Source organism: Carya illinoinensis, chromosome 16, assembly GCF_018687715.1.
Source record: "Carya illinoinensis cultivar Pawnee chromosome 16, C.illinoinensisPawnee_v1, whole genome shotgun sequence".
NCBI classification, from domain to species: Eukaryota; Viridiplantae; Streptophyta; class Magnoliopsida; order Fagales; family Juglandaceae; genus Carya; species Carya illinoinensis.
The window spans coordinates 26850535-26864352 of NC_056767.1; the positions used below are offsets into that span (position 1 = coordinate 26850535).

The 13818-nt window shown below is 34.4% G+C and overlaps 1 protein-coding gene across 1 annotated transcript; it reads right to left on the minus strand.

Moving 5' to 3' along the window:
- Nucleotides 1–6366: 6366 nt before the first annotated feature.
- On the minus strand, nucleotides 6367–9585 carry LOC122299703 (zinc finger protein SHOOT GRAVITROPISM 5-like). Its single transcript, XM_043110118.1, has 4 exons — nucleotides 9195–9585; nucleotides 8849–9001; nucleotides 8334–8733; nucleotides 6367–7467 (listed from the first exon to the last, which is right to left on the minus strand). Exons 2-4 carry the CDS (start codon nucleotides 8952–8954, stop codon nucleotides 6639–6641), a joined length of 1335 nt encoding a protein of 444 aa, XP_042966052.1. The 5' UTR covers nucleotides 8955–9001; nucleotides 9195–9585; the 3' UTR covers nucleotides 6367–6638.
- Between the last annotated feature and the right edge of the window lie 4233 nt (nucleotides 9586–13818).

A 13818-nucleotide genomic window follows, 5' to 3' on the forward strand; every position in this document is an offset into this window, starting at 1 on the left:
TTAAGAAAATATTTCATCAAAACCTTTAATCATGCAACAAATCCTAAACCAATAATCATATACACATATTAACAATACTCCATAAAAATTTCGGACCAAGATCTATCCATTAGTTTAGTTAAAAACTCCAAAATACAACATATTCTCCAGTTTATCTCCCAGAATGACCTTTCTAGAGTTTAAATAATATTTTACTGACCAAATAATTTTCAAATGAAACAAATAAGATATTAACATAAACTAGACTAAAAAATGAACAACTTGTATGAAAGAGATTTTATGATAAAACACTTATAAAATCTTCGAAATTGGCGTGTAAAAGAATACCTAAAAGCTGTCTGAGAGAGTGTTTGGTGTTCTTTCAATGAAAGATGTAAAGGAAGATGATTTCGCAGGGAGTGGCTGGAGGTATTTATGAAAACAATATGAAAGATGATGAGGCTGGAGTGAGAGTTGAGTGTAGGTTTCTCTTACCTGATAATATTTAAAAAAAAAATCAGCTCAAGATATTTTTACCCAATAATATCTACAAAAATTAGTTCAAGATATTTTTATCCAATAATATCTACAAAAATCAATTCAAGATATTTTTACCTAATAATATCTACGAAAATCAGCTTAAGCTATTTTTTAAAGGTGGAGAGTAGACTTGGAAGAGTGAGGTGGCTAAGATCTTTCCATGTGTCTAATTAAAATTTTTCTAACTATATATCTTCAATAATCAAAAACACACTTTTGATACCATAGTGATTAATAATACTAACTATGTAGTTAGAATAAAACATATATGATTAATGGATATGGGATTTTCACAAGATTCCTAAAGCTAATAAAAATTTCATCATTGAATTTCTAACGGGCTGTTACAAAGGGACCCCAGAACAGACTCCAGCATTGGCAAAGAAACATGATCACATAAACCCATAAGCGCCCCACCTGACTCTTCCACATGTTGATCCTGACTTTTTGGCATCCAACCCTTCGTCAGTTCCTCCCCCTCTTTTTGTTTCTGATCCACCACTTCTTTCCTCCATCCTTCCAATGGCAAGTTTTAGAATTGTGCCCCTGGATATTATATCAAGGGCAAAAAGCAGGAAGATTTTCATATTCAATCTCAACATACAAACTAGATACCTGATGAGAAATTCCAATCTAGACCCCACGTAAAGGTTTTTTGGCCGCATCCATCTCTAAACACACCCTAGCCCCATTAGTTCTCGTGGGACATCTAGTTGATTATCCTAATGCAAAAAACTTCCAATTGGAGCTGTAATATTTTCCAAAAACGATTCATGATAAAAGTTTGGAGGTAACCCCGCTAGAACAACCCAGACAGGAACCATCGAAGGCTCTTTTTCTTCATCAAAACCTACAAACCAGTGAAACCCTCTATACAGCACCCCATCAATGTCAATGACTTTCCTCAATAATGCCTTCAAAAAGTCCACTTCATTAGAAAGACGAACGAAAATGTTATGAGGCCTGTGCATGGCCGACACCACAAGTTTAAACTCCAACCCCCAACGACTCTGAATAAAAGAATGAATAGCATCTAACGTTGGATGTTGCCGTAGGAATTTCAGAACCATAGAATACTTGAAAGGCACCACCGAACGATCAACCTCCTCCTTAGAGAAAATCACACAATACTCACCATCAACCATTGGAAGTGGTTGTAGGGATTGTGCCACCATATCAACAAAGGACCGTAACCTCCTAGCTGAAGAGTCGGAGGGGCCCCTGGCAACAGTTATAGCACCCATCAACACACAAACTAAGGAAACCCTAGCAGATCGAGCCAAAATTAGAATTTATTCACGTCAGCAACTCCCTTAATGCCACCCTCTGTTTATATATATACATTATAACACAAGCTATTAAAAAAAAATAAACAAAAAATATAACACGATTACATCATGTGCATACTTAAAACCAGAAAAGAACTAAATAACAAAGTGCTTAATAATGATCACGTGTTTGATATACATCTAATAAACATGACCATGGCCACTTGATTATATTCTGGCGGTATAAGAAATATGCCATAATCATTTAGTTCTAGCTGCTAGTTCCTAATTAAACCTTGACCTTTGTATAAAAGGGAAGGAAAATTTGTAAGGAAAATTGATGATGAGTTTTGGAGTATCTACGCAGTACGCATGCATCTCATCAGTATATTAGTGGAAAATATTTAGTACTGTACTGTAGAGTTGAGGAGAATCAATCATCATCATCTTTGTTTTGTACCCTCTGGTTTAATTTGTAGTCAACGGCAAGAGCTGTAAAGTAAGTACTGAATCTGTAGCTGCAGCAATAAATTATAGCCTGTATATATTTAGATGGCATGGCAGATATTTTAGGGCTCGAGTATTTTCATCGTTCTCTCAGATGTAATAGATTATTCTCTTGCAAATTAATTAGGGACCACTGAATGGCGGAAACCTCAGAATTATGATATGATGCATGCATGCAGGGACAGATATATATGATCGATCTGTGTGATCTTTTTCTGCAAATTCCCAGTTTTCCTCCTTACCACAACTTTGGGTTCTAAGTGGTAGGGTGCCCTGAATTGAGAGGACAAATCAACAGATCATGTCTTATTTATGGACCGTCCACACACAAACACACACATGCGCGTGCGGGGACACACACGTACACACACTGATATATATATAATATTTACAGTTTAAAGTGTGTAAGTACTGTGTAATTTTTTTAAAAAAATTAAATAAATATTAGATTCACATGAAAAAAATAAATTTTTTAATAATAAACTTTACTTTTTCTCAAAATAATTGCATAGCACTTATGCCTTCTATGACTATATATAACATTGTAAATAAATTATTCATCGATCACACTCTCTGTTCATGGAATACATGGTGAGTTTAAGAATGAGAATGAAAGTTGAAGTTTCTTGCTGAACGTAAATAAGATGCATTTTGATAGCGCCTAATGGCACTGTAGGACCGTATAAGATGTGGTGAGCAACTGTGATGAACAGGTGCTAGCTTGGTCCTTTTGTGACTAATTCAGCACCTCAGTTGGGTTGAAAAGAAATTTGAAGTCATGCAGTGCCTTGTTGAAGTACTACTGGTGGCTAGGATCTCTTGTTAGAATATTAAAACACTTGATTTACCCAAAAACAATTATTTTTTTATATGTAATTTGGGAGACGTACGTACAATATTATCACTCATGCATTGGCTTATAAATATATATATATATATATATATATATATATATATATATTTATATATATATATATATATATTTATATATATATATATATATATTTATATATATATATATATATTTATATATATATATATATATATATATATATATTTATATATTTTTACCCAAACCTGACTTTAAAACCCACGTCAAGCTCAGAGGTGACATGGGAGTTATGAATTTATCATGCGATCGAATATCTAACCTATTTTATGAGAAACTTTAATTTTGTAGATAATAATGATATTTACATCAATTTTTTATTACTCTTTTGCAACAAATTACTAATGTAATAATTTCACTTCATAATTAAAAACATTAATTTTTAAAAAATTTTAAGTCTCACATCACTGCCGCCCTTCATTTAAATAGAGATATAGAAAATATTGTACGTATTATTACTGCATGCATGTTAGCCTTGCTAGTGAATAGACTCCTAAGTCTTATGGTCTTAGTTAAGTCACCAATATCGTCTTGTCCCCAAGCATCCATAAGACATTCACAAATAATCCATCCAGCTTGAGTAATGTTATATATACTTACAGTTTTACTTATATTTTTACTTATTAGACTCATTTTGTTATTTTTTTTAAATTCAAATTTTGAATTTCAAATTTCATGATTTTTAACATATCAATAATTGATATGTAAAAAAGTAAATTTTTTATAAGTTTTTCTTAAATATATTTAACATTTTCCATCTAGTAATCATGTATTAATGGTGATGCCTATATATATACCTTATACGATTTGTTTAATTAAGCGATAAAAATTGTGATCCTGATCATCTTGTCCTGATCTCGAAAGTGGGATGCTCATGTATTTCGATCCACATCCTCTTTTGGTTTTCTTAATTTGTTCCTCTCTCTCTCTCTCTCTCTCTCTCTCTCTCTCTCTCTCTCTCTCTCTCTCTCTCGTTGTGCTTCAGTTCCTATTCATCGCACTTGAACTTGCAAATGTGTTTCAGGCGTTTGTAAATTTTATTTCTGTATATGTAGACCAAGAATTTCGTTTCCACTAAAAATCAGGTTCATAAAAAAATAAGGTGAACACCTTCATCAAATTATTTAGAGCTAGCACTGTCTACACTGTCCTGTTACCTTAATATTAATTATGTTGAAGAACTGATCAAGAAGTAAAAGCAACATAATATTTTTGTATGGTGAGGTCCAACATGATGAACGTCGTCTAGATTGGCACCACGCTCGGATCATATCAGACGTCAATATATATGGCCCGCATAATTTTCATGATGGCACAATACGTAGAATTACAGATGTAATTGGTTCGGTTCGATCGTACTCGGTCGTCTTGTAAGAGAATTTTGAACCAGACCAATTCTTTGAATTTACCAAAAGTCTGGACTGGACCAGACCGTTTTGATTTGATCTAGTCACTCTAGCTATATGGGGATCGGAGTTTCGGTCCAAGTCATTTTTTTTTTCCTTTTTTTAAAGTTTTTGGAAATAAAAATTATATAAAATAAAAAATTAAGTGAATGATTTAATCTTGTCTTCAAACTAAATATACACTTAACTAATTAATTTAAGTATTTTAATTGAGTATAATAAATTAATTATGTTAATAGTACTATGTGTATTGCCAATAAATAATAGTTAATTATGCCCGGTCTTAAAATTCTTAACCTTTAATATCTGGTATAATCCAAGCATAAATACTTAGTTAGGTGAAAATTATATAATTACTTACTTTCAATTTATATAACTACTTAAAAATTATAAAATATCATATAAAAATTATTTAAAATTTTATATATAATTTCACTTTCCTTTTTGTTTTCTGGGCTGGCGATCGGTCTTATATAATATCAACTCGCAAGGCCCATGAATAGGCGAGGGTTCTTCATACAGCTCAGCTCTTTACTGCTTAATAAATAAAGGGAGATATAAATAATAATTGTACAGCATGCATGTGTCAGAATAAAAAAAAGGTTAGGAGGCTCGTAGCAGTAACATTGAAGGTAAAAAGAAAGCGCACATGGTCGAAGAAAAAAGCAAAGGAAGAAAGGCCCTTTTAACATGCATATGAGTCATGACTGTGGCTGCTTGTTGGCTCTTTTTGTTTTGGTTATAGCAATGAAAGATGACACCAACCCACATCAAGTTTCACGAGCACAATGCCATTTTCCTCCTCCCAACTCCAAAAGCTTTGAATGGTCTCTGCATATTTGGAAAAGATGCTGTGCTCCTGTGCTGCACGAACTGCCACGGGCGCTGATTCTTATGTGAGTGCGAGAGGTGTGAAAAGAAATCACAGATAAGGGTTTGTTTGTGTCTAAGCTGTGCAAGGTGGGAGACGCTTGCAATATTTTTGTTGTTTGATAGGGACGACTGAGCCTGTCTTTAAAGTCCCTTACAACAGTGGCACTGAAAAACATGCTGCTTTTTATTCACATTTATAAGTGTCCAGAACCCTTATACTAGTGGGAAAAAGGACTGTCGATCCGATTCCTCACCCTCTCTCTCTCTCAAGCTACTAAGTTATTATTATTCTCAGTACAGTTCTTTAATGCTTTTGCAAGAGCTAGGGTCATCTCAATTATGTTACCGTCTTGGCCTGCAAAGACCCTCCTCTCTTCTAGCTCGAATAGTCCAAAGACAATCTAACAACAGCAAAAGTTAACGTCGATCCAGAAAATTAATGCCAGTAATTATCAGCATAATGTTATATTAACAAAAATATATGATTATATATGGGAGTTTTTTTTTTTTAATAATAAGACATTCTCTGATGAGTAATAAATACTGCATCACTATTTATTTAAAAAAATAAAAAAGTTTCTGAGGTCGTAATTCATTAATGAAATAAGAGTCGGCCACTGTACTGCCCAGCTCTGGTTGGCGTGCTGTCTAGTTTTTTTTTTTTTTTTAATTTTTTAAAAATTTTTTTAGTATATTTAAATATTTTTAAAAAATAAAAAAAATATATATCAATATATTTAAAATCACTTCTTTAATCATTAAATAAAAAAAAAATTTGACCAACAGTTAAGTAGGGCGGTCAAGCCCACGCAGCAAACAAGCTTTTCCGATGAAATAATTGCAGTACTGTTGTGTGTTAATAAACTAGCAAATGAAGACATGCATGAGATTAAGATCAACTAAATGACAAGTGAAACCTATATCATATATATATGGGAGAAAGCTTATTACCAAAATCCATTATAATCGTCCGCATTTACCAAATTAATTATGAACAAGAAACAACACCATGAATTGCAAGATACATCATGATCACTCTTCTAATCAAAACCTAATATGGCCACAACAACTCACTTCGTATATTGGTAGACAGAATATTAAGGGTAAAAAAGAAAGGGTTGACAGAGATATGGAAGTAGAGAGAGAGAGATAGAGAGAGAGAGAGAGAGAGAGATCTTAAGGGTTAGCTGATTTTGCATGATCAGTTCGATTGTCGATCTCTACTACTTCGCCTTCTGTGGTTATGGCGGACGACATGTAACTCAGTACCAGAGAATTCTCATCGGAAGGCACAGTTGTCAGTGCATGAAATTGCATCTTGCAGGCATGGCAAGTTATTTGAAGAATTGTCGAATTAATCTGTTTGATTGCATGGTCTTTCAGAGTCTGAGCCTTATCTAGTTCAACCTGCGCTTGTTGCCTAAGTCTCTTTGCATTCTCAAATTCCTGCTTTGCTAGTTCAATCTGGCGCTTTGCTTGCTGTCTAGCCTCCTCCGCATGAGCCTTCTCGGCAATGGCAAGCTTTAACTGCTCGCGTGCTTGTTCTTTGAGCCTTGACGCAGCCACTACAGATTTCTGATCACTTTTAATGCTCTCCTTGGGTGAGTTTCTATTAGCGATGTTGGATTCATTCTTCTCTCCAAATTCACATGACCCAATTGAGAGCTGAAGTTGGGTAGAATGAGTGTCATGATCTCTTTTAGGGGAAACCGAGGAATCGACATTGGGATTCGAGGTGGTCGAGAGCTGAAGCTCCAGATTGTGGTAGCTTGCTATATTCCTGGATGAGTTCCCTCCTGCAGTAGGGTTCAAGAATGTCGTGTCTGGTGGTTTTGGCTTTGGCACAACTAAAGTTGGCCAAGGACCTGTGCCAAAATTGGTCTCGCTGGATGGGCTCGGACTTGAAGCCGTCCGAGACAAGCATGCCGGCTGTAGTGCTTGTACTGATTCCGGCCGGAGACGTCCCAAACTGCAAGCATCTTGGTGTTCAATGAAACTCTCCACCCTGTAAAAGACAAAAGAACCATTCAACTATTTTCTGTGATTCTACACGTAGCAGCAAAAGAAGTGCATGGAATGATTCGAAGGATTTTTATTTTCTGAAAGTATTGAGTGATGAAGACGGGCATTAAAAACGTGGGAGGAAGAGATCAAGGGAGCATTAGCATACTAGAGAATAATAAACAAGAAAAATATACATAAATAAATGCTTTGACAAAGAATTGACTGGGATTTAAATGGTATATATGCATATCAATTAAATAATGGTGCAAAACCACGTTAATTATTTATAATATATTCCCTATGGTCCATATCACCCACCGGAGAACCACAATGTTTGCTTAGGGTGGAAAAAAGGGAGGATACAACAGTGTATAATTAAAGCAAATAGTTACAAAAGAGCTACTGTTGGGATCTTGCTGCCCAAAGGAATTGAAACCAACAGCTAGCTAGCTGTGTGCGACGAAGGGAAACTGATCTTTGGGAAATGTGTTCCAACTCCCAGAACGGTTGTTAAAACTGGATTAAGGTTCCATCAGTCAAATCAAAGCTTTTCTGAGTAAATAGTTTTTCCTTTTTGAGTCAAACCCAAGATCACTTATGGGATTGATGAAAGCCGGTTCAGTTGATGGTCCTGCTTTTTAAATGACAAATTTATATCCAAATATGCAATGAGAAGAAGGCAGCAAAAAAAATATTACCCAGAAAACCCAAAATCCAATACAGATCGAATTGATTTTGTTGGTAAGAGAATGATCATAATATAAAGCAAACGATAATTTTTTTTTTGAAGGAATGAGTATTATTTCAACAAACACATGAAGGTAATTAAGAAATTAACATGACGTGTTTGGAGATTTGGAGGAAAACCTTGAGAAAACACGACCGCAATCACAAGAATGGCCTCTAGTGCCACAGGTTTTGAGGTGGGCTTTGTAATCTGATTGAACTGCATAACCTTTAGAGCATTTATCACAGACCCATTGCTTTTGATTGCTGTGCTTCCTCCTGAAATGCTTCTTTATCCCAACAAGATCACCCAGAGCATGGCACGGATCATGATGCAGGCAGCTTGGCTCTGGGCACACGAAAACTCGCTTCCTCACCACTGGATTCTCTCTCTTTAGCAACTTCCATGGCACCTTGTGCCTTCGCCGGTGCATCTGAAGGTTCTGGTCTCTCTGAAATCCCTGGTTGCAGATCTCGCAGACATAGCGATCCGATTCCAATAGTGTTTTGGGTGAGAGAGAAACCACTTCTGCATCTGGATCTATTGCAATGAATTTCACACATAACCATATCCAAAATTTAGAACCAAGAGGAAAACCATCATGATAATAAATGAAAAAAAGGGGCTCCCAAGTATGGAACGAATTATTCTATACCTGGAGTTCCTGCGGGCCTTCTTTTCCTCTTGTTGTTATTACCGTTTTCCAAGCAAGAAAATGGCTCGGAAGAAGGAACGACAGAGGAAGAATTATTGCCTAACATGGATGGTGAATTCTCACTCTTTGTTCGATTACCTTCAATAATATAACCTAAGAAGGAAACCAAACACCCTCACTTTCTATATAAAGCTTAAAAATTTGTAAGAAACTAAAGCAGCTTGAGATTGGGGTTAGAGCCGCGAGAGAGAGAGAAAGAGAAAGAGAGAGAAGATACAGCAAAAAGCCTTCCCTAGCTAGCTAGGACATAGAGGAAGAAAAAAAAAAGCTCCTCCCTTTCGGTTACCTCAGCTTTCTTTTATAAACTTAGCTTTTTAAAACTTTCAGCCTTTTCATTCAGCTTTCTCTGTTCCCCTTCTTTCTTCCAACCCTCATCTTCGACAGGTATTCTCGTAGAGTCATCTCATCTCCTTATTAAGCTTCTTGAGAAGAGAGAGAGAGAGAGAGAGAGGACTTGAGCCAATCACGATGCTTTAAACTTGATCCCACAAGCAGCAAGCAAATGGGCTCCAGAGGAAAAAAAATCATCCCTCACAAAGAAACAAAACCACTCTCATAATTCATCGAACAGTTAAAAAAAACAGCTTTGCATGCAAAAAGGAAAAAAAAAAAAAAACACAGAGACCTCTCTCCGTTGTACAGTACTGTACACGTAAGCTTCCTATTCTTGTCTGATCAGTCTCCCTCTCCCAAACACAACACCGTTTTGGAAACTCATCTTCTAATTATAAGATCTTCCAAAACAACGAGGGAGATAAACATCCATAATGACCGAAGTACCCCTTATTCCGGAACTTATGTGCAGACTGCTTAATTAAATTTGAAGCAGCCTTTCTAAAAGGCAAAACTGGATGTAAAGTCACCCTCAAGGGTATAGTGGTCAATCAATTCATAATTCTCTGTGCAAAAGATGCTTACTTTATGGTAAACTAGTTGCATCAGAACAGCAGTGATGTTTTTTTTTTTTTTTTTTTTTTGGGTTCTTTTTTTAAGGTTGGGGAGTTGGGGACCTGGGGTGAGGAAGATAGCTTTATAGCTAGATAAAGTGGCACGATTGTCTTTTCAAAGCGAAGGTGTCGAGTTGACTATATTGTCCCTAGGGCTGCGTACCTAATAGTACTCTTGATTCTAGTCTTCCAACCGGCGGCCATTAGTGGTCGATCGGATTCTGTACCGATTGATCACTCAAAGAGGATAGAGCTATTGACTATTAGTGAAACGACCAACATTTTCCAATCAATTGCACAAACAAACAAGAGTTATAAGGACGTCGACCTCACCATGTGTCTCCAGTGATAAGGATTATGAGGTCTAGAAGAAAGGTCCAGATTGAATTAATCATGATGATATAACCCTTAAAGGGAATTAGCTCAAGTGTTTGGTTGAGCTTTGGTAAGCATCGATCTCGCATAGTATTAGTCGGTATTTGAGACCTCACTTGATCGATCTCATGACTTAGTTTAGGTTAAGACCTAAGAGCTTGGATGGAAATTCGAGCCACTTGATCATAAGGGTGATTTAGAGATTTACCACTATGTATAAGATATATAGGGGGATTACTTGTGCCCAAGGGATTGGTCGGGCTAAAAGAGTCTACGTTATAACTTCTTTTCCTCTAGTCCTTTTGGCTTCTCATTCTTGTATATATTCTACTCCAGTGTTAATTAAGTTCAATATGTGTGTAAGTGTCGTGTTTAGAACCTGTGAAATCACCATTTATCCTGAAAATTTCAACTGATGGAAAGAAATAGATATTATTATTAATTTTATATCTTAACCCTTTATACATATACAAGAGAACGGCATAGAAATAAACATATGGAGGGCAAAAGTAAGCTACTGTTCATGCATTGTTGTGAACTATGCATGAACAATAATTACTTACCTTTTGCCTCCATGTTTTTCATTTCATGCAATTCTCTGTGTCTTGAGCATTTATAGTTATCTTTATCAGCACACTCAATATGATGCTTGACTTGATGATTTTGAACTTGAGGGGGCAAACCATAGCTAAGGCCTAGTCATCGTTTAATTACACAGATTAAATCATTAGATAGGATGAGATGAAAAATATATAAATAGTATTTAGATATTTTGTAAATAAGAATGAAATGATTTGAATTAGGGGTGTAACCGGTCTGGTTCGGTCCGGTTTTAGACAAAATCTAGGACCGAACCGGTAGATACCGGTTTTATATTTTTCAAAACCGATTACGCACCAATTACCCTCCTAAACCAGTATTCCGATTTTACCGGTTTCCGGTCCGGTTTTTCGGTTTTAATAAAATATATATTTATTATAAAAAAAATCTGTTTATAAAATAAAAAAAAAAAAAAACTGCTATGTCAAAAAATTCTACTTAAAAAAAAAACTACTATATAAAAAGACTACTATGCAAAAAAAAAAGTGCTATGTAAAAAATTTATGCTATTAGTATAGCTTTGGTATGGCTTTATATAAATTATATGCTAATATATATAATTTATATTTATTTACTAATGTCTTATATACTTATCAAAAAAAATATAAAGAGTTTTAAGTGTATTAGGCCATTAAAATTTAGTAATAATATTTGAGTGATTTTCTTTCTTTTTAGGTTCTTACTTCTTATGAATCTATGATAAAATGTTATTAATAAATAATATATATTTATAATATTATATATTTAAAGCATATGATCAATTAAATTTTCATGTTTGAGATTAAACTTTTATTTTATAAATTAAAATAACACTATCTTATATATAATTATAATTTATATTATTATATATTATATATAAAAAATTATATATAATATAAAATATATAACATATAACATTAAATAAATAAAAAAATATACACATATTAAATAGTACCGATCCGGTCCGGGCCGGTCTGGTCTAAAAATGGCCGGAACCGAAACCGGACCGGTTCCAGCCGGTTTTTCATTTTATGAAACCGGTTCCGGACCGGACCGGTTCAAAACCGACACAACCGGTCCAGGCCGGTTTTCCGGTTTACCGGTTAAAATTTACACCCCTAATTTGAATTAAGATGTTTTATGAGATTTTGAAAAATGAGAGAGAAAAAATTGAATATAAAAACTATAAAGTTAAGAGGGTTAGAATATAATTTTTATTTTAGGATTTCAAATGTTAATACAAATGTTATAAGAATTAGATGTTATATTAATGATCGATGGAGTTAATACAAATGTTAAGGAATGTTTGTAAATAATAATACTATTCATAGAATGATTAACACATTACAAAGTACACAAAAGGATCGAAATGTGGTTTGGTAAGGGCCAACTACCCACGGAGGAAGACATTGAGAAAAAAAGGTTTTCTCTATCGAGGGTAGGGTTCCTAAAAAATGGCTCCCACAACCATCTAATCTTAGCCTAATTATAGTCAAAAGGCAATTCTTTGATGAGCTGAAAGTGAAAACCAAGGTTCTTAGCTAGCTAGGGCACATGCATGTTCATCCTGAAATTAAAAATTAAATAAATAAATAAAAGGATAAAAGAATTGTCGGACAATGTATTAACGATTGACAAATAAAAGTAGACAGTTAGCAATCAAATTTGATTTTGCTGTTTTGTGTCCACATCTCTCCTATTTAGTCGGGTGTTCTTCAAGGATGAAATAGTTACTTTCGTAGTTATATATAATCTTAAACGAACATGACGAACTTGGTAAATAACCATTGAGATTCCACCTCTTAGAATTCTAACTCATTGATGTACCGACCTTTCATATTTCTTATCCTTTTACACCGACAAAAGAGTACTGTCTTGAAGATCATTTGAACAACACAATAAATTTGTACGTGATAAATGATATTGAGCTTCTGAAAAGCTAGTTTTATATTACAATCTTTTAATTATCTTATTAATTCTCTTTAATTTTAAAACTGTTAATTAGAGGATAGTTTTGGAAAAATTCATGAAAAAAATATAAATATAAATCAAGGCTTTGAAGAAAAATAATTCTCCTAGCTAGATATATATTCATCGTAATAATGAAAAATTGACTACAACACATGACGCTTGTCGAGCGGCCACATGTGCTCGCATATATTAGAGTTGGACTAGTGATCATGTTGTAAAGAAATAAACTAGAAGAAGCTTAGAAAACAAACTGCAAAATCGAAAAGAATCTTAATAATTAATAAGTGGCCATTCTTGCTCAAGTTCTTAATTGATTAATATATATATATATATTTTTTAATTTCCTACATCTCAGTTCTTCTGAATTGTCGATCCCTTTCTGTTTTGCAATGAATATTTATTTGAAATTCAAGTTTCAATAGCATGAAATTATAGAACACATAATGATTTTAAGTCAGAGACCGGCCTTGTGATCTGCGAGGCTGCTTACACATCAAGGCATGTAGCATTCAACGTCCTTCGCATCATTGCATATATGGCAGTCATCAGTACCACACACACACACACACACATATATACACACACACAGACACCCCATCATACACACATATATAGAAATATATAATATGGGACTCTGCTTGTACATATTCCCTGCATTTCTGATCCATTTGTTTAAACTCTTTGCTGCAAAAACCACGTTTAACATGATGATGCATTTGATGGATGTATTATCGTCATATATATAAATATATATATATATATATATTATATAATATATAGCTAAAATTAATTAAGATGAATCATGATCAATCGAAGTTCTGATCATGCACTCATGAGATCAAGTCCATGATGCATGGCTGCAACATGATATCATTATTCCTCAAGTCACAGAAGAATCTAATAAAAGAGAGAACTCCTGTTTGGTGGCTGTCGGGTTCAAAAAGAAGTAGGACCTCCATTACTATCAATCAGACCCTACGGCCTGCACATACATACATAATTTTCACCACCCTTAGCTATCTATCTATATTTGGATTA

Excerpts from the sequence above, each read along its gene's own strand:
- LOC122299703 (XM_043110118.1), bottom strand. The coding sequence starts at position 8,954 with ATGTTAGGCAATAATTCTTCCTCTGTCGTTCCTTCTTCCGAGCCATTT. Across the intron at positions 8,734-8,848 it reads AAGGCCCGCAGGAACTCCAG|ATCCAGATGCAGAAGTGGTT; the intron begins GTATAGAATAAT and ends TCATTGCAATAG. Across the intron at positions 7,468-8,333 it reads TGCGGTCGTGTTTTCTCAAG|GGTGGAGAGTTTCATTGAAC; the intron begins GTTTTCCTCCAA and ends TGTCTTTTACAG.